At 50.1% G+C, this 19,728-nt stretch overlaps 3 protein-coding genes across 9 annotated transcripts in view; all 3 read right to left on the bottom strand.

Annotated features, from left to right (window-relative positions):
* Positions 1-1,138: 1,138 nt before the first annotated feature.
* Positions 1,139-5,193, bottom strand: LOC117433839 (zinc finger protein 501-like). Its single transcript, XM_059010607.1, has 5 exons — positions 4,964-5,193; positions 4,111-4,216; positions 2,689-3,280; positions 1,590-2,000; positions 1,139-1,367 (listed from the first exon to the last, which is right to left on the bottom strand). Exons 2-5 carry the CDS (start codon positions 4,196-4,198, stop codon positions 1,139-1,141), a joined length of 1,320 nt encoding a protein of 439 aa, XP_058866590.1. The 5' UTR covers positions 4,199-4,216; positions 4,964-5,193.
* A 1,022-nt stretch (positions 5,194-6,215) lies between these two features.
* LOC117971147 (myb-related transcription factor, partner of profilin-like) lies at positions 6,216-10,593 on the bottom strand. 2 transcript variants are annotated; one of them, XM_059011195.1, is made up of 5 exons: positions 10,412-10,593; positions 8,786-9,067; positions 7,911-8,315; positions 6,866-7,481; positions 6,216-6,382 (listed from the first exon to the last, which is right to left on the bottom strand). In XM_059011195.1, exons 2-5 carry the CDS (start codon positions 9,054-9,056, stop codon positions 6,289-6,291), a joined length of 1,386 nt encoding a protein of 461 aa, XP_058867178.1. In that variant the 5' UTR covers positions 9,057-9,067; positions 10,412-10,593; the 3' UTR covers positions 6,216-6,288. The 2 variants fall into 2 exon arrangements, with proteins under 2 accessions (XP_058867178.1, XP_058867177.1); XM_059011194.1 differs by having other exon boundaries at positions 10,366-10,593.
* An 825-nt stretch (positions 10,594-11,418) lies between these two features.
* The window catches only part of LOC131696668 (zinc finger protein 180-like), an 11,338-nt gene continuing 3,028 nt past the window's right edge, over positions 11,419-19,728 (bottom strand). For 5 of the 6 annotated variants that reach the window (XM_059011189.1, XM_059011186.1, XM_059011188.1 and 2 more), the window contains exons 3-5: positions 19,408-19,728; positions 17,823-18,143; positions 11,419-12,004 (exon numbers count right to left, since the gene is read on the bottom strand). The exon at positions 19,408-19,728 is cut by the window's right edge and continues 267 nt beyond it. In XM_059011189.1, coding sequence (XP_058867172.1) covers positions 11,760-12,004; positions 17,823-18,143; positions 19,408-19,728 — 887 coding nt within the window. In that variant the 3' untranslated portion in view covers positions 11,419-11,759. Of the gene's footprint in view, positions 12,005-17,822; positions 19,186-19,407 lie in introns of those variants that run through there. The other variant, XM_059011184.1, reaches the window with a different exon arrangement.

The following is a 19,728-nucleotide window of genomic DNA, read 5'->3' on the forward strand; positions in this document are numbered from 1 at the left end:
CTGCACTGTATTTAAACATGAATCTCGCATTGTAACCCTGCGCTGCCCTTTAACACCTGTGTGAGTCTCCTGGGATAAAGCAGGTGTCTGCCCAATAAATAAATGAGTTATGACCCCCCCCCCCCCCCGGATTCACTGTGCATCGTATCGTTTGAATCAGAATTACACAAGCTCACTGCAGATCAGAGTGCTTCTTGAATGAACAATAACTGTGTTTCTAGAGCTGAGATACATAACTGTGTTTCTAGAGCCGAGATACATAACTGTGTTTAAGAGATGAGATACATAACTGTGTTTAAGAGATGAGATACATAACTGTGTTTCTAGAGCTGAGATAAATTAATATAATTTAGATCTTTTATTTAACATCATGTAATCAAACAAACTACAAAATGATATCATTAATAAAAAAAAAGCCTAACCAGAAGCCATGGTACTAGCACAGTAACATTTCACGTTACATTTTAGAAACGTCACATTGTTCAGTTTGTCGTTTTCTTGTGTGTGAAGTACACAGAAATTTACAACGCTTCGGAGTGCGATTCAGTCCGTTCACGTGACGTTATTCCAGCAGGTTTTCATTCGACTTTGTGAAGCAACATGAGGTTAATCGCAGAGAGAGGGTGAGTCCAAACCTTTGGGCAGAGCTGCAGCTGTGTCAGGAGTCTCCCTGTAGTGTGACGGTCTTGTTCCAGCCCAGGCTTCCTCACTCTCTGAGATTCCTCCTCTAATAAAGATATCCAGCTGCTACACGTGTATTTTTTCAGCACCCTGTGTGTAATAAATCCCGTCTCATTTTAAAGACGTATTTTTCCAGCATCAGTTTTCTTTTAAAAAAATTCAAGCCTCATTTATTAAACAGCACTGGATCGAAACCGCTTCACAACGGGATCTTACTTCCACCCCTGTGATGAAAACCAGCATCATTATTATTATTATTATTATTATTATTGCAGGGATTGGAAATCAGACTCCTGTTGCACAGCAGTGTCACCCACTCCAGGTTTTACTGGCAGCTCGATCAGCCTCTCAAGGCGAGGCGGAGTGGATTAAACTGCTACGCAACGGGAGTCTGACAGGGCTTCCTGTCCCTGGTTACCCCAACATCGCAAGGGATCAGGGTACATTAGCGGACTGGTCATTTAAACTCTTCCTCCTCTTCCTCCTCCTCCTCCATCAGCAGTCCCTCCTCGGCGTGGCGCATGTAGTGTCCGTGGAGCTCCGACTGCTGGAGCAGCTCTCCGCAATTCAAACACTCGTGCTCCTCCTCCTCCTCCTCCTCCTCGTCTTCATCATCTTCCACCTTCTCCTCTTTGATCTCAACCTTAATCCTCTTGTACCCCTCCCCCACTCCCTCCGCCTCTCCCCTTCCCTCCTCCCCCCTCGCACTCTCTCCCTCCTCTCCTCCCTCCTCCTCCTCACACACGCCCTCTCCCTCCTCCCCCCCTCGCACCCACTCCTCTCCCTCTCCCTCTCCCTCTCCCTCTCTCTCTCCCTCCTCCCCACCTCGCACTCCCTCCTCCTCCTCCTCCTCCTCCTCCTCCTCCTCTCCCACTCTCTCTCCCTCCTCCTCTCCCTCCCCCCCTCGCACTCTCTCTCCCTCCTCCTCTCCTGCCCCCTCCCTGGTCCTGGTCAGCGGGCAGCTGTATTTGACGTGTCTGCTGAAGCTGCCCTGGCGCGTGAACTCCCTGCTGCAGCCCTGGCACTGCAGACTCTGCGCGGGCGCGTGGCTGCGCATGTGAGCCAGCAGCAAGGAGGGGAAGCGGAAGGTCTTGCCGCACTCCACGCAGGTGTACAGGAGCTGGCCCAGGCTGTGGCAGGGCCGGTGCCCCCGGAGAGCCTCTCTGGAGGGGAAGGTCTCCCCGCAGTCAGCGCACAGGGGGGTCATCGTGGGCACCGGCGTCCCGGGACAGCCCGTCTCCTCCTTGTGCCGGTGGTACAGCCGGAAGCTGCCGAAATACTGGAGGCAGGTGGCGCAGTGCACCTTCTTAGGGTCGCACCTGTTAGGAGAGAAACAGTTTGGATGAAGAAGGGGCTGCTGCGCTGCTAATCCGTCACGGCAGACAGAACTCGCTCTAACCCTAACTGGATGCTTCCTCGTTCATATTCGATTCTAGTAGTATTATTATCTGCACTTGCTGTAAACTGCACTGTGTCTAAATATGAAGCTTGCATTGTAACCCTGCGCTGCCCTGCGACACCTGTAAGCTAATAAGAGGTGAGAGAATGGGTTTTAAAGATGGTCAGCGCTCCTTTAAAGGGAGGCGCCGGTGATCATGTTAATAAAGCTACTAAGAGGTGAGAGAATGGATTTTAAAGATGGTCAGCGCTCCTTTAAAGGGAGGGGCCGGTGATCATGTTAATAAACGTTACTGGATCCTCACACTATTGCACTGCTAATCTGTCACTGTAGATATAACTTGCTGTGATCCTAACTTGTTGCATCCCAGTTCATATTGTATTCTAGTAGTATTATTATCTGCACTGACTGTAAATTACACTGAGTTTAAATATGAATCTCGCATTGTAACCCTGCGCTGCCCTGCAACACCTGTGTGAGTCGCCTGGGATAAAGGCGTCAGCCAAATCAATTATTATTATTATTATTGATTATTAGGATTATTATGATGATGATTATCATTATTAGCATTAGTATTAGGGCCCTGCCCTCTTGAAGGCTCCACACACCTGTGTTTCTTGAAGCTGCCGGCCCACTTGAAGAAGCGCTTGCAGGCCAGGCAGGTGAAGGGCTTCACCCCCAGGTGCTGGAAGCTGTGCTTGAGGAGCTGGCTGTCCGTCTCGAAGCACTCGGGGCAGTCCCGGCAGCGGAACAGGGCAGCGCGGGCGTGGATCTCCAGGTGGGCACGCATGGAGGCGTGTTTGCGGAAGCCCTTCCCGCACTCGGAGCACTTGTAGCGCCTCTCCCTTCGGTGCCGGTCCTCGTGCCTCTTCAGCTCCTGCCTCCTCCAGAAGGCCTGGCCGCACTCCCCGCACTCGAACTCCCCGGGGGGGGGCTGCACCCCCTGGGAGCACAGGTGCTTCTCCAGCATCAGCTCGGTGCTGAAGACCCGCTGGCAGGAGGGGCACTTGTGCACGGGGTCCCCCGCGTGGCGCTCCAGGTGCTGCTGGTAGTTGGCCAGGTGGCAGAACATCTTGCCGCACTGAACGCACTTGTAGGGTCGCTCCCCGGTGTGCAGCCGCCGGTGCTCCGTGAGCTGGAACGCCGTGCCGAAGGAGAGGACGCAGTCGGAGCAGCGGTGGGCTCCGGGCGTCTCCGGGGCTGGAGCAGAGAGAGAGAGAGAGAGGACGGGACGTTTTAGATGCGTGTGTTTGCATGCAATAACGAGGGGCTGCTGCGCCTTCCCTGTGAAATAGCGCCAGCGTTTCTCAGCACGGCAGCGGTGTGGGGTAGCGGTCAGGGCTCGGGACTCTTGACCGGAGGGTCGTGGGTTCAATCCCAGGTGGGGGGACACTGCTGCTGTACCCTTGAGCAAGGTACTTTACCTAGATTGCTCCAGTAAAAACCCAACTGTATAAATGGGGAATTGTATGTAAAAAAAAAATAATGTAATTGTATGTAAGAAATAATGCGATATCTTGTAACAATTGTCCTAGATAAGGGCGTCTGCTAAGAAATAAATAATAATAATAATAATAATATAAAAGACAGGCTCCCTGAAGCTAGGTTACAAACCGCAGCCTAACATGAGAGAGCTGGCAAAGGGGTTTCCTATTCATCCCCAAACAAAGAAAGAGATTATATATAGAGATAGATATATATACACACATCTATCCTCTCTCACACACACACACACACACACACACACACACAAACACACACATCTATCCTCTCTCTCTCTCTCACACACACACACGTGTAAAACACAGTCCAGAGAAATGCACACCACCACACAGCTCTGTATCCCAGTCCAGGCAGGTCTGTCACTCCTCAGCGAGTCACGAGAAACACTGTGCAGTAACGGCCCAGCTGAAGCTCCCTGCTTTCATAATGACCTGCAGCGTCTCCGGTGCAAACAGCCGGCCGGACTCCGGGTCCAGGCTGGACAGAGACGGGTGAAAGCGAGAAGCCCGGACGGGAATGGTACTGACCTGGCAGGGCGGGCTGCTCCTGCGATGCCGGGGGGGGCAGGGGGAAGCCGAGCTCGGTGAGCTGCAGGTCGATCGTGTAGTCCGACATGGAGGCACCACGGAGAGACTGGAGCGAGAAGCAAGGAAACTGAGATCAGAAACACAGAAACACAGAAACACACACACACACACACACACACACACACACGCCACACACACACACACACACACACACACACACACACGCACACACAGCACCGCGGAGAGACTGGAGCGAGAAGATAGGAAACTGAGATCAGAAACACAGAAACACACACACACACACACACACACACACACACACACACACACACACACACACACACACACACACACGCACACACAGCACCGCGGAGAGACTGGAGCGAGAAGATAGGAAACTGAGATCAGAAACACACACACACACACACACACACACACACACACACACACACACACACACACACACACAGCACCGCGGAGAGACTGGAGCGAGAAGATAGGAAACTGAGATCAGAAACACAGAAACACAGAAACACACACACACACACACACACACACACACACACACACACACACACAACATTACACAAGGGCTTACACACACACACATATATATATTATATATATAGCACAGGCTCGCACGCTGAGACGTCACTATTTACACTTTCTCAAGCAATGCACGTTATAATAATAATAATAATAATAATAATAATATGCTATTGCATTAAACGCGTGCAGTCGGTATAACACTGAGCCCCGCAGTGTTCCTGTAATCAGCATGTTAGAATCGATTCAACACATCATCATTTAGCACAAAAAAATCCCACGGAGAATGACCGCACAGGACGCTTACTTTACCCCCGGACCCCTTCCAGCAGAGCGGGCTGCTCGGCTCTGCACTTCAGAGACGTGCGCGTTCAGTTTGAAGGGACGAGCGTCGTGTGCGTGTGTGTTTAAAAAGGGTACAAAACATATATTAATACAGCTCGATACAGGGTGAGGACAATGTGCGGAAAAAACACCCGAGTCTCTCTCCGACCCCGGGCCCGGGCGCCTGTGGGTGACGTCACCATGCACGACCTGGGGGGGGCTGACGGGTGACGTCAGAGGGGGGGGGCGTGTTTAAGCGCCTGCAGCTGCAGTGAATATAATAAAGCTATTGCAAGAGAAAACTTGAGAGGCAGTTTGCAAGCCCCCCCTGCCTGCCCGGACAGTGTACAATATCAATAATAAACATTGAAACGGCGCGGAGCTTGCGTGAATGGAGCCTCTCACGGGGCGCACAGGATAGGGCTGCGGCAGCACGGATCCGGTTATTACTGAATGAAAAATAAAATCAAATGTGAGGGCGCTGGTGAGATCGGTGGAGGTCAAACTACCCCAGATTAACCGCCACGCAGCGATGGTGCATTGCTGGGGGTTGTGTCGTGTGTGAGTGTGTGTGTGTGTGTGTTTTCCCCCTTTCAAGCCTTAAAAAAATATATATATATATATATATGTAATATTAATAAAGTTCAGTCTGTAGGCGTGTTGTTACTGTGTGTGTTTCTCATTTAAAAACATTTAATAATAATATATAATATTCTGTATCGGTGGCTGGAGAGAAAAATCTCTCTCTCTATATATAAACACATTTTATTAAAATATGATCAGAGGCTTTGTTTTCCCGTACAGTGCCCCCCCCCGCTTCCTGTGCGCGCATCAGGAGTCGACACAGGCGTGCGCTCCCGGTTACACACAGCGCGGATCCCATCCCCTGCACCAGGGGTGCACAATTCCGGTCCTGGAGGGCCGGATCCCTCCTGGCTTTTGTTCCAACTGTGTTCTAAATTACTTAATTAGACCAATAATTGGTAATAATTGGTCCAATTAAGTAATTTAGGGCAAGGTTGGAACAAAAGCCAGGTGGGACACCGGCCCTCCAGGACCGGAATTGTGCACCCCTGCCCTGCACCCTCCGTGTGCGGAGCCGCGCCGCGCTCAGCTTCCTGCACCGCATCGCTCTGTTATTTCACAAGGCATGGATGTTGATTTTTTTTTTGGGTGGGGGGGGGGTAACTTACTTCTCGAACTCCGCAGTGACGTCACACAAAATGCATCAAAAATAAATACAATGACAGTGTTTTATTAAAAATTAGCGACCAAAGAGGGAATGCTTAGATTGCAAGCCCGGCTGTGTTATCCCCAGTAGCGGGTGTCTGGGTGCGGGGAGTGCCGCTCCGCCGCTCCGGAAGCACACAGCGACGACTCTTCGGTCTTGTTTTTATTGTCCCTGTTGAGTTATAAAAACGTTTTCTTTTTTTTATCGTGCTATTTCTTCTTTTTTGTACAATAAACTGTATTTACATTTCATTTGAGCAGAGTCATTTTTAACATCTCTCTCTACCTCTCTCTCACTCCCTCTCCCCCTCCCCTCTCCTCTCCCCTCTCTCTCCCTCTCTCTCTCTCCCTCTCTCTATCTCTCCCCTCCCTCTCTCTCTCTCTCTCTCTCTCTCTCTCTCTCTCTGTCTCTGTCTCCCTCTTCCTCTCTCTCTCTCTCTCTCCCTCTCTCTCTCTCTCCTCTCTCTCCCCTCTCTCTCTCTCTCTCTCCCCTCTGTCTCTCTCTCTCCCCTCTCCCTCTCTCTCTCTCTCTCCCTCTCTCTCTCGCACTGACACTAGCTTCTCGTTCTGAAGGCGCAACACAAACAGCACGGCCTGTTAACGACAGCTCCTCAATAATAATAATAATAATAATAATAATAATAATAATAATTACAGATCAGGTAGTCCAGAGTCTCTACTGCTAAACAGCCCCCCCCTGTGCAGGACAGCCCCCTGCGGCTGGGGGGGGCCTCTCCCAGCCCCCCCGCTCACATTCACGTTGACGCTGACCCCAGGGAACCCGTGCTGGCTGGACTGTCCCTGCTGCTGGCTGTGGTTCTGGTTCTGTCCGTGGCTCCTCGCCATCATGAAGTTCACGTAGCTGCTGTGCGTGGCTGCCAGCGAGGCCATGCTGTGGGCTATGGCCTGCAGGGAGCGGTCCACGCTGCCCAGCAGCTGGGTGTGAGTCCGGTTGGCTCCCAGGATCTCCTCCTGCCTCTCCAGCACCTTCCGGACCAGCGGCTCCAGCGTGGGCAGCGGGGGGCGGCCCAGCCTCCGGGGGGTCCCCGCGGCGGCCTGGGCGATGGAGGAGGGGGCCGGGGGGGGGTGCGGAGCCGGCGGAGGGGGGGCGGGTCTCCATGGTGCTCTGCTGGTCCCAGTGCCCGCGCCGGGGAGGGGGGTTCGAAGGGGGAGGTCGTCACTGTCGGTCAGGGAGGACACTTCCTCCCCTCCCCCCTCCTCCACCTCGCGCTGGGGGGGGTCTGGCAGAGTCCGCGTCGGCGAGGTCTCCTCTGAGGGGGGGGGAGAGAGGGAACAGGGGTTCAGACGATGATCAGTGAGAAGGTAGAGACTGGAAAGAAACCATTGAAGCATGACAAGCAGAGTGTGTGTGTGTGTGTGTGAGAGAGAGAGTGTGTGTGTGTGTCAGTCAGTGTGAGTGTGTGTGCGTGTGCGAGGTGTGTGTGTAAGTGCGTGTGCAAGGCATGTGTGAGGCGTGTGTGTGTGTGCGAGGCGTGTGTGTGTGTACGAGGTGTGTGTGCGTGCGTGTGCGAGGCGTGTGTGCGAGGCATGTGTGTGCATGTGCGAGGCGTGTGTGTGTGTGCGAGGCATGTGTGTGCGTGTGCGAGTCGTGTGCATGCGTGTGCGAGGCGTGTGTGTGCGTGTGCGAGGCGTGTGCATGCGTGTGCGAGGCGTGTGTGCGTGTTACACCAGACTCTTACCGAAGCCGATCTCGGGAACGTCCAGCCCCCCCACCATGCAGGCCTCTGCCCGGTCGGCCCCCCCTCCGAAGGTGCTGCACATCAGACTCCAGAGCCGCTGCTCCAGGGCAGTGAACTGCCCCCCCGGCCCCCCCGCCCCGCAGGCCCTCGCCCGCAGCAGGCCGGCCCCCTTCTCCTTCAGCAGCTTCTTCTCCGAGGTCCACTTCTTGCGGACGTCCTCCCCGGACCGCACGCGGCGGGACTTGGCCGTGACGAGCCTGGCGATGTCATTCCAGATCTGCTTCTTCCCGCCGCGGTACAGAGACTTGCTCTTCTGCCCGTGGAGCTCGTCCCAGCGCTCCGCCACCTGGGTCAGGACCACATGACCCTCCACCTCCGAGAAACGCATGCGCCGCTTCTTGGGGGCTGAGAGGAGGAGGAGAGAGAAGAAGAGAAGTCCTTCAGGGACAGAAGCCAGACTCCTACTGCGCAGCGGGTTCTGCCCATTCACTCCAGGTTTTACTACCAGCTTGATCCGCCCACAGCTGGGCTCTCCGAACCTGGTCCTGGTGAGCTGCTGGGTTTCCTTTCAGCCAATCTCTCAGTTACTTAATTGACCCCCACCCCACCCCCCCAGGACCAGGGCTGGAGACCCCTGGACCACAGTGTGTCCAGGTAACAAGCTCAGGTGTGTCTTATTATCAAACTCCTGGTGAAAACCAGGAGCGGATCACACACAGCTCTGGAACGGGAGTCTGGTTTTCACTGAGAAAGCATCAGTACAGAGGCCAATACAATCCAACACAGAGATCAACAGGGATGGAAATTAAGACTTTGCCACAGGAACACAGTTAGAGAGAAGAATTAAAACTGACAGTGTTGAATCCGGGTCTCACCTTGCTCTGCGGGGCACGGCTGCGCGCTGCTGCTGTTGTCATGGTGACTGTACCCGGTCTCCACGACGCTGGGGTGCACGACCACCACGTTAAACGGTAACCCGCCGCTTCCCCCGCCCGCTCTCCCGGACGCGGTCTCCGCCGCCTCCCCTTCCTCGTCTTTCACACGCATCTCGTCCTCCGACTCGCCGCGGTCCGTCTCCGGGGACTCCAGCTTGACCCGCACCGGCGACAGCTGGTACAGCGAGCCCTCCTCGAAATACCGGGACATGAGGGGACCGCCTTCCGCCAGACAGACAGAGAGACAGACACACGGACCGAGAGCATAAACACCAAGCCTTCACTTCCACTGCGGAAATCTATTTCATCAGACAAAGATTCATTATATTTACGCTTTTTAATTTTATTATTTATTTATTTATTTACATTTCTGGTGCGCCGTGGCTGTAAACAAACTGGACAGCGCACAGAGAGCGCGCTAACCCGACGTTAATGATTCGTTTTGACTTTTGCATTACAATTTAAAGTACTGTCTGTACTATTATGAAAATCCTGCCCAAAATAATTAACTAAACGCTGAATTTGACAGCAAAATCGTGCTCAAATAATTAACTTAACCTAACGCTGAATTTGACAGCAAAATCGTGCCCAAATAATTAACTAAACGCTGAATTTGACAGCAAAATCGTGCTCAAATAATTAACTAACCTCTGAATTTGACAGCACGGAGTGTATGCAGGATACAGACAGACAATAATTCTAGTATCTGCATTAGCCAGGTCAGACATCTCTTAATAAAATTAATCTCTCGCGCGTCACCAAAACACATACAATATTGTCACAACTCGATAATAATAATAATAATAATAATAATAATAATAATAATAATAATAATAATAATAATAATAATAATAATGCACACATATACATTATGTTCTTTTAAAATAGAAAATGCATGATGTTGACCCTGCTGTTTCTGTATGTACTGCTGGCTGGTATAAGGACATGTCTATCTCAAGCTACACGCTAGTCTCGCATGCATGTTGCAGCGCTCTGTCGGCGCTAGCTCTGTGTTTCTATCTCTCGCTACACGCTAGTCTCGCATGCATGTTGCAGCGCTCTGTCGGCGCTAGCTCTGTGTTTCTATCTCTCGCTACACGCTAGTCTCGCATGCATGTTGCAGCGCTCTGTCGGCGCTAGCTCTGTGTTTCTATCTCTCGCTACACGCTAGTCTCGCATGCATGTTGCAGCGCTCTGTCGGCGCTAGCTCTGTGTTTCTATCTCTTGCTACACGCTAGTCTCGCATGCATGTTGCAGCGCTCTGTCGGCGCTAGCTGTGTGTTTCTATCTCTCGCTACACGCTAGTCTCGCATGCATGTTGCAGCGCTCTGTCGGCGCTAGCTGTGTGTTTCTATCTCTTGCTACACGCTAGTCTCGCATGCATGTTGCAGCGCTCTGTCGGCGCTAGCTGTGTGTTTCTATCTCTCGCTACACGCTAGTCTCGCATGCATGTTGCAGCGCTCTGTCGGCGCTAGCTGTGTGTTTCTGATCGCACGGTTCATGTTTATTTTTCTGCTCACCGGTTGTTGTTTTGTTTTTTGTTTTTTTTGCAGATTGTAAACAAACCTGCACGGTAACAAAACAGCGCGGCGCGACTGTCTGGAGTCTTCACGACGCTCTCTGAGGACGTCACAAAGGACTGCGTGGAAGCACGCAGCGCGGCGCGTTAACGAGTCCAAGAGCGACACGGAGTTTTTGGGCAGAGTAAAGGAATATCCTCTAGAAAGAGCCCCGAGGGCAGCCGGTGATTCGAGGGCATTGTTCGTTTACTCCCCCCTTTCACTAACAGAGGTCTGCACCTCTCCGAAATCAAGCCACCCTGACCCTAACCCAACCCCAACCCTAAAACCCCACCCCAGCCCTAAAACCGAACCCCAACCCCGAACCTCACCGTTATAAATCACCTGATGCGCACAGGCATAAACATGTGATGATTTTATTTTTTTATACATTTCTGACATGAAAAACAGAACACAGAAAAAACAGAAATGAGAGAGAGAGGAGAGGAGAGAGAGGGATGCATTCGACAGCATCAAGGAACTGAAAGAAAAGCCCCAATCGTGACATGATTAATTTATTCGCTTCGTTTCTCTCTCGCTCTCAGTGCTCTTTAATGGACAGTGCCAGGCTGTATCTCACTGTAGTTAATGTATTTGCATTGTAATATGCCTGTGTTTAATGGACAGTGCCAGGCTGTATCTCATTGTATTTAATTTATCATGCATTGCTCCTCACTATCTTGTAAAGTGCTTTGTGATGGTGGTGCACTATGAAAGGCGCTATATAAAAATAAAGATTGAGTGATTGATATATATATATATATATATATATATATATACAGAACTCCCCAAAAAGAACACTCAAATCAATGCCCCCCCCCCCCCCGGTCTGGGGAGCGCGGCTTCATCAGGGTCATTTGGGAGAAAAACATTTTGTATGTGCTTACAGCTCCCCTGAAAACGTCCTGCGCTTCCCCTAGGGGTCCCCCGGTCCCAGTCTGGGAGCCCCCCCTCTCACACTGTAGTCCAGGAAGCCATGGGGGAAAGGGAGGCGGAATAAACATGAAACACAAAACCGTTTACTTTGCTTTATTATTATTATTATTATTATTATTATTATTATTATTACAGAGTGCTTCAATAATACATAACATTTTAAGGAGCTGACCCGGCCCTGTCTGCCACTGAAATGACCTTGTGTCTGACCCGCCCCCTCAGGTCCACAGCTCCTCCCACTGCGTCTGACCTGCCCCCTCAGGTCCACAGCTCCTCCCACTGCGTCTGGCCCGCCCCACTCAGGTCCACAGCTCCTCCCACTGCGTCTGACCCGCCCCCTCAGGTCCACAGCTCCTCCCACTGTGTCTGACCCGCCCCCTCAGGTCCACAGCTCCTCCCACTGCATCTGACCCGCCCCCTCAGGTCCACAGCTCCTCCCACTGCGTGTGGCCCGCCCCCTGGTGGTTGTTGCGGCCGTGCTCTCTGAGCGTGGCCTCGTGGATGAAGCGCTCCCCGCACACCGTGCAGCAGAAGGGGCGTGGCTGGCCCTTGGGGGGGCGCGGCAGGATCTGGGCAGAGCCGGGGGGGTGCTGGCTTCTCATGTGGCGCTCCTTCATACGCAGATCACTGAACGTGATGTGACAGTGCAGGCACTGGAGCGGGGCTGAGACACACAGAGACACAGAATCAATATATATACATGGAGCGAGGCTGAGACACACAGAATCAATATATATACATGGAGCGAGGCTGAGACACACAGAGACACAGAATCAATATATATACATGGAGCGAGGCTGAGACACACAGAGACACAGAATCAATATATATACATGGAGCGAGGCTGAGACACACAGAGACACAGAATCAATATATATACATGGAGTGAGGCTGAGACACACAGAGACACACAGAATCAATATATATACATGGAGCGAGGCTGAGACACACAGACACACAGAATCAATATATATACATGGAGCGAGGCTGAGACACACACAGACACACAGAATCAATATATATACATGGAGCGAGGCTGAGACACACAGAGACACAGAATCAATATATATACATGGAGCGAGGCTGAGACACACACAGAGACACAGAATCAATATATATACATGGAGCGAGGCTGAGACACACAGAGACACACAGAATCAATATATATACATGGAGCGAGGCTGAGACACACACAGAGACACAGAATCAATATATATACATGGAGCGAGGCTGAGACACACAGAGACACACAGAATCAATATATATACATGGAGCGAGGCTGAGACACACAGAGACACACAGAATCAATATATATACATGGAGCGAGGCTGAGACACACAGAGACACAGAATCAATATATATACATGGAGCGAGGCTGAGACACACAGAGACACAGAATCAATATATATACATGGAGCGAGGCTGAGACACACAGAGACACAGAATCAATATATATACATGGAGCGAGGCTGAGACACACAGAGACACACAGAATCAATATATATACATGGAGCGAGGCTGAGACACACAGACACACAGAATCAATATATATACATGGAGCGGGGCTGAGACACACAGAGACACAGAATCAATATATATACATGGAGCGAGGCTGAGACACACAGAGACACAGAATCAATATATATACATGGAGCGAGGCTGAGACACACAGAGACACACAGAATCAATATATATACATGGAGCGAGGCTGAGAAACACAGACACACACAATCAATATATATACATGGAGCGAGGCTGAGACACACAGACACACAGAATCAATATATATACATGGAGCGAGGCTGAGACACACACAGAGACACACAGAATCAATATATATACATGGAGCGGGGCTGAGACACACACAGAGACACACAGAATCAATATATATACATGGAGCGAGGCTGAGACACACACAGAGACACACAGAATCAATATATATACATGGAGCGAGGCTGAGACACACAGACACACAGAATCAATATATATACATGGAGCGAGGCTGAGACACACACAGAGACACACAGAATCAATATATATACATGGAGCGAGGCTGAGACACACAGAGACACAGAATCAATATATATACATGGAGCGAGGCTGAGACACACAGAGACACAGAATCAATATATATACATGGAGCGAGGCTGAGACACACAGACACACAGAATCAATATATATACATGGAGCGAGGCTGAGACACACAGAGACACACAGAATCAATATATATATACATGGAGCGAGGCTGAGACACACAGACACACAGAATCAATATATATACATGGAGCGAGGCTGAGACACACAGACACACAGAATCAATATATATACATGGAGCGAGGCTGAGACACACACAGAGACACACAGAATCAATATATATACATGGAGCGAGGCTGAGACACACAGAGACACAGAATCAATATATATACATGGAGCGAGGCTGAGACACACAGAGACACAGAATCAATATATATACATGGAGCGAGGCTGAGAAACACAGACACACAGAATCAATATATATACATGGAGCGAGGCTGAGACACACAGAGACACACAGAATCAATATATATACATGGAGCGAGGCTGAGACACACAGACACACACAATCAATATATATACATGGAGCGAGGCTGAGACACACAGACACACACAATCAATATATATACATGGAGCGAGGCTGAGACACACAGACACACAGAATCAATATATATACATGGAGCGAGGCTGAGACACACAGACACACAGAATCAATATATATACATGGAGCGAGGCTGAGACACACACAGAGACACACAGAATCAATATATATACATGGAGCGAGGCTGAGACACACAGACACACAGAATCAATATATATACATGGAGCGAGGCTGAGACACACACAGACACACACAATCAATATATATACATGGAGCGAGGCTGAGACACACAGAGACACACAGAATCAATATATATACATGGAGCGAGGCTGAGACACACAGAGACACAGAATCAATATATATACATGGAGCGAGGCTGAGACACACAGAGACACACAGAATCAATATATATACATGGAGCGAGGCTGAGACACACACAGACACAGAATCAATATATATACATGGAGCGAGGCTGAGACACACAGAGACACACAGAATCAATATATATACATGGAGCGAGGCTGAGACACACAGAGACACACAGAATCAATATATATACATGGAGCGAGGCTGAGACACACAGACACACAGAATCAATATATATACATGGAGCGAGGCTGAGACACACACAGAGACACACAGAATCAATATATATACATGGAGCGAGGCTGAGACACACAGAGACACAGAATCAATATATATACATGGAGCGAGGCTGAGACACACAGAGACACAGAATCAATATATATACATGGAGCGGGGCTGAGAAACACAGACACACACAATCAATATATATACATGGAGCGAGGCTGAGACACACACAGAGACACACAGAATCAATATATATACATGGAGCGAGGCTGAGACACACAGAGACACAGAATCAATATATATACATGGAGCGAGGCTGAGACACACACAGACACACAGAATCAATATATATACATGGAGCGAGGCTGAGACACACACAGACACAGAATCAATATATATACATGGAGCGGGGCTGAGACACACAGACACACAGAATCAATATATATACATGGAGCGAGGCTGAGAAACACAGACACACACAATCAATATATATACATGGAGCGAGGCTGAGACACACAGACACACAGAATCAATATATATACATGGAGCGAGGCTGAGACACACACAGACACACACAATCAATATATATACATGGAGCGAGGCTGAGACACACAGACACACAGAATCAATATATATACATGGAACGAGGCTGAGAAACACAGACACACACAATCAATATATATACATGGAGCGAGGCTGAGACACACAGACACACACAATCAATATATATACATGGAGCGAGGCTGAGACACACAGACACACAGAATCAATATATATACATGGAGCGGGGCTGAGACACACAGAGACACAGAATCAATATATATACATGGAGCGGGGCTGAGACACACAGACACACAGAATCAATATATATACATGGAGCGAGGCTGAGACACACAGACACACAGAATCAATATATATACATGGAGCGAGGCTGAGACACACAGACACACACAATCAATATATATACATGGAGCGAGGCTGAGACACACAGAGACACACAGAATCAATATATATACATGGAGCGAGGCTGAGACACACAGAGACACACAGAATCAATATATATACATGGAGCGGGGCTGAGACACACACAGACACACAGAATCAATATATATACATGGAGCGGGGCTGAGAAACACAGACACACACAATCAATATATATACATGGAGCGAGGCTGAGACACACACAGAGACACACAGAATCAATATATATACATGGAGCGAGGCTGAGACACACAGAGACACAGAATCAATATATATACATGGAGCGAGGCTGAGACACACACAGAGACACACAGAATCAATATATATACATGGAGCGAGGCTGAGAAACACAGACACACAGAATCAATATATATACATGGAGCGAGGCTGAGACACACACAGACACACAGAATCAATATATATACATGGAGCGAGGCTGAGACACACAGACACACAGAATCAATATATATACATGGAGCGAGGCTGAGACACACAGAGACACAGAATCAATATATATACATGGAGCGAGGCTGAGACACACACAGACACACAGAATCAATATATATACATGGAGCGAGGCTGAGACACACACAGAGACACACAGAATCAATATATATACATGGAGCGAGGCTGAGACACACAGAGACACACAGAATCAATATATATACATGGAGCGAGGCTGAGAAACACACAGAGACACACAGAATCAATATATATACATGGAGCGAGGCTGAGAAACACAGACACACAGAATCAATATATATACATGGAGCGAGGCTGAGACACACACAGACACACACAATCAATATATATACATGGAGCGAGGCTGAGACACACAGACACACACAATCAATATATATACATGGAGCGAGGCTGAGACACACAGACACACAGAATCAATATATATACATGGAGCGGGGCTGAGACACACAGAGACACAGAATCAATATATATACATGGAGCGGGGCTGAGACACACAGACACACAGAATCAATATATATACATGGAGCGAGGCTGAGACACACAGACACACAGAATCAATATATATACATGGAGCGAGGCTGAGACACACAGACACACACAATCAATATATATACATGGAGCGAGGCTGAGACACACAGAGACACACAGAATCAATATATATACATGGAGCGAGGCTGAGACACACAGAGACACACAGAATCAATATATATACATGGAGCGGGGCTGAGACACACACAGACACACAGAATCAATATATATACATGGAGCGGGGCTGAGAAACACAGACACACACAATCAATATATATACATGGAGCGAGGCTGAGACACACACAGAGACACACAGAATCAATATATATACATGGAGCGAGGCTGAGACACACAGAGACACAGAATCAATATATATACATGGAGCGAGGCTGAGACACACACAGAGACACACAGAATCAATATATATACATGGAGCGAGGCTGAGAAACACAGACACACAGAATCAATATATATACATGGAGCGAGGCTGAGACACACACAGACACACAGAATCAATATATATACATGGAGCGAGGCTGAGACACACAGACACACAGAATCAATATATATACATGGAGCGAGGCTGAGACACACAGAGACACAGAATCAATATATATACATGGAGCGAGGCTGAGACACACACAGACACACAGAATCAATATATATACATGGAGCGAGGCTGAGACACACACAGAGACACACAGAATCAATATATATACATGGAGCGAGGCTGAGACACACAGAGACACACAGAATCAATATATATACATGGAGCGAGGCTGAGAAACACACAGAGACACACAGAATCAATATATATACATGGAGCGAGGCTGAGAAACACAGACACACAGAATCAATATATATACATGGAGCGAGGCTGAGAAACACACAGACACACAGAATCAATATATATACATGGAGCGAGGCTGAGACACACAGAGACACAGAATCAATATATATACATGGAGCGAGGCTGAGACACACAGAGACACAGAATCAATATATATACATGGAGCGAGGCTGAGAAACACACAGACACACACAATCAATATATATACATGGAGCGAGGCTGAGAAACACAGACACAGAATCAATATATATACATGGAGCGAGGCTGAGACACACAGAGACACAGAATCAATATATATACATGGAGCGAGGCTGAGAAACACAGAGACACACAGAATCAATATATATACATGGAGCGAGGCTGAGACACACAGAGACAGAAACAATGGGATAGATCTCTCCCCCTCTCCCTCACCTGCGTCGGCTGTCGATGCCCTCAATGTTTCCAGCCCCCCCTCCTCTTCCTGCCTCCTCTCGCTCCGCTCTCTCTGCTGCTCCTCCCCCTCGCTGCCCCCCCCCTCCACGGGGGGCAGGAGGCTCCACCTGCGGTGTGTGCGCTGGTGCTCGCTGAGCTGCAGGGAGGAGGGGCGGGTCTGCTCGCACACGGAGCAGGCAAACACGGTGCGACCCTGCAGGCGCCGCTCGTACTCCAGGGGGTGCTTGAAGCGCAGGTGCCTCTGCGTGGTCTCCACGTCCCGGAACGTCATGAAGCACTGCAGACACTGGAGAGACTGGTCTGGAGAGGAGAGAGGAGAGAGGAACGTCATGAAGCACTGCAGACACTGGAGAGACTGGTCTGGAGAGGAGAGAGGAGAGAGGAACGTCATGAAGCACTGCAGACACTGGAGAGACTGGTCTGGAGAGGAGAGAGGAGAGAGGAACGTCATGAAGCACTGCAGACACTGGAGAGACTGGTCTGGAGAGGAGAGAGGAGAGAGGAACGTCATGAAGCACTGCAGACACTGGAGAGACTGGTCTGGAGAGGAGAGAGGAGAGAGGAACGTCATGAAGCACTGCAGACACTGGAGAGACTGGTCTGGAGAGGAGAGAGGAGAGAGGAACGTCATGAAGCACTGCAGACACTGGAGAGACTGGTCTGGAGAGGAGAGAGGAGAGAGGAACGTCATGAAGCACTGCAGACACTGGAGAGACTGGTCTGGAGAGAGGAGAGAGGAGAGAGGAACGTCATGAAGCACTGCAGACACTGGAGAGACTGGTCTGGAGAGGAGAGAGGAGAGAGGAACGTCATGAAGCACTGCAGACACTGGAGAGACTGGTCTGGAGAGGAGAGAGGAGAGAGGAACGTCATGAAGCACTGCAGACACTGGAGAGACTGGTCTGGAGAGGAGAGAGGAGAGAGGAACGTCATGAAGCACTGCAGACACTGGAGAGACTGGTCTGGAGAGGAGAGAGGAGAGAGGAACGTCATGAAGCACTGCAGACACTGGAGAGACTGGTCTGGAGAGGAGAGAGGAGAGAGGAACGTCATGAAGCACTGCAGACACTGGAGAGACTGGTCTGGAGAGGAGAGAGGAGAGAGGAACGTCATGAAGCACTGCAGACACTGGAGAGACTGGTCTGGAGGAGAGAGGAGAGAGGAACGTCGTGAAGCACTGCAGACACTGGAGAGACTGGTCTGGAGAGGAGAGAGGAGAGAGGAACGTCATGAAGCACTGCAGACACTGGAGAGACTGGTCTGGAGAGGAGAGAGGAGAGAGGAACGTCATGAAGCACTGCAGACACTGGAGAGACTGGTCTGGAGAGGAGAGAGGAGAGAGGAACGTCATGAAGCACTGCAGACACTGGAGAGACTGGTCTGGAGAGGAGAGAGGAACGTCATGAAGCACTGCAGACACTGGAGAGACTGGTCTGGAGAGGGAAGGGGAAGGGAGAGGGGGAGGGGAGAGGGGGGAGGGGAAGGAGTCAGCTACTTTAAGGCGACCTCCAGACTTCAGGGTACTAGTTTAGATTTGAAGCTATTTTTAACATCTATACCTCACCTAGGCTGCTGTGAGGAGAAGCAGCCGGGCTGCTCACCCCCTCCCGCACCCTGCCTCCCTCTCCCCCCTCCTCCTCCTCCTCCTCTTCCTCCGCTCTCTCCCGGGTCCCGTGGTGGCCCTTCCTGTGCCTCTGAAGGGCCCTGGCTCTCTTGAACCCGCGTCCGCACTCCTGGCACTGGTGAGGCCTGTCCCCGGCGTGGCTGCGTCGGTGAGCCACCAGCCTCTTGAGGGTCTTCCACGTGCGTCCGCACTCGGTGCACACGTAGCGGGACTGGCCCACGTGGCTGCGCTTGTGCATGATGAAGGCCGTGGGGCGCTCGA

This window comes from Acipenser ruthenus, chromosome 41 (genome assembly GCF_902713425.1).
Source record: "Acipenser ruthenus chromosome 41, fAciRut3.2 maternal haplotype, whole genome shotgun sequence".
In the NCBI taxonomy this organism is placed as follows: Eukaryota; Metazoa; Chordata; class Actinopteri; order Acipenseriformes; family Acipenseridae; genus Acipenser; species Acipenser ruthenus.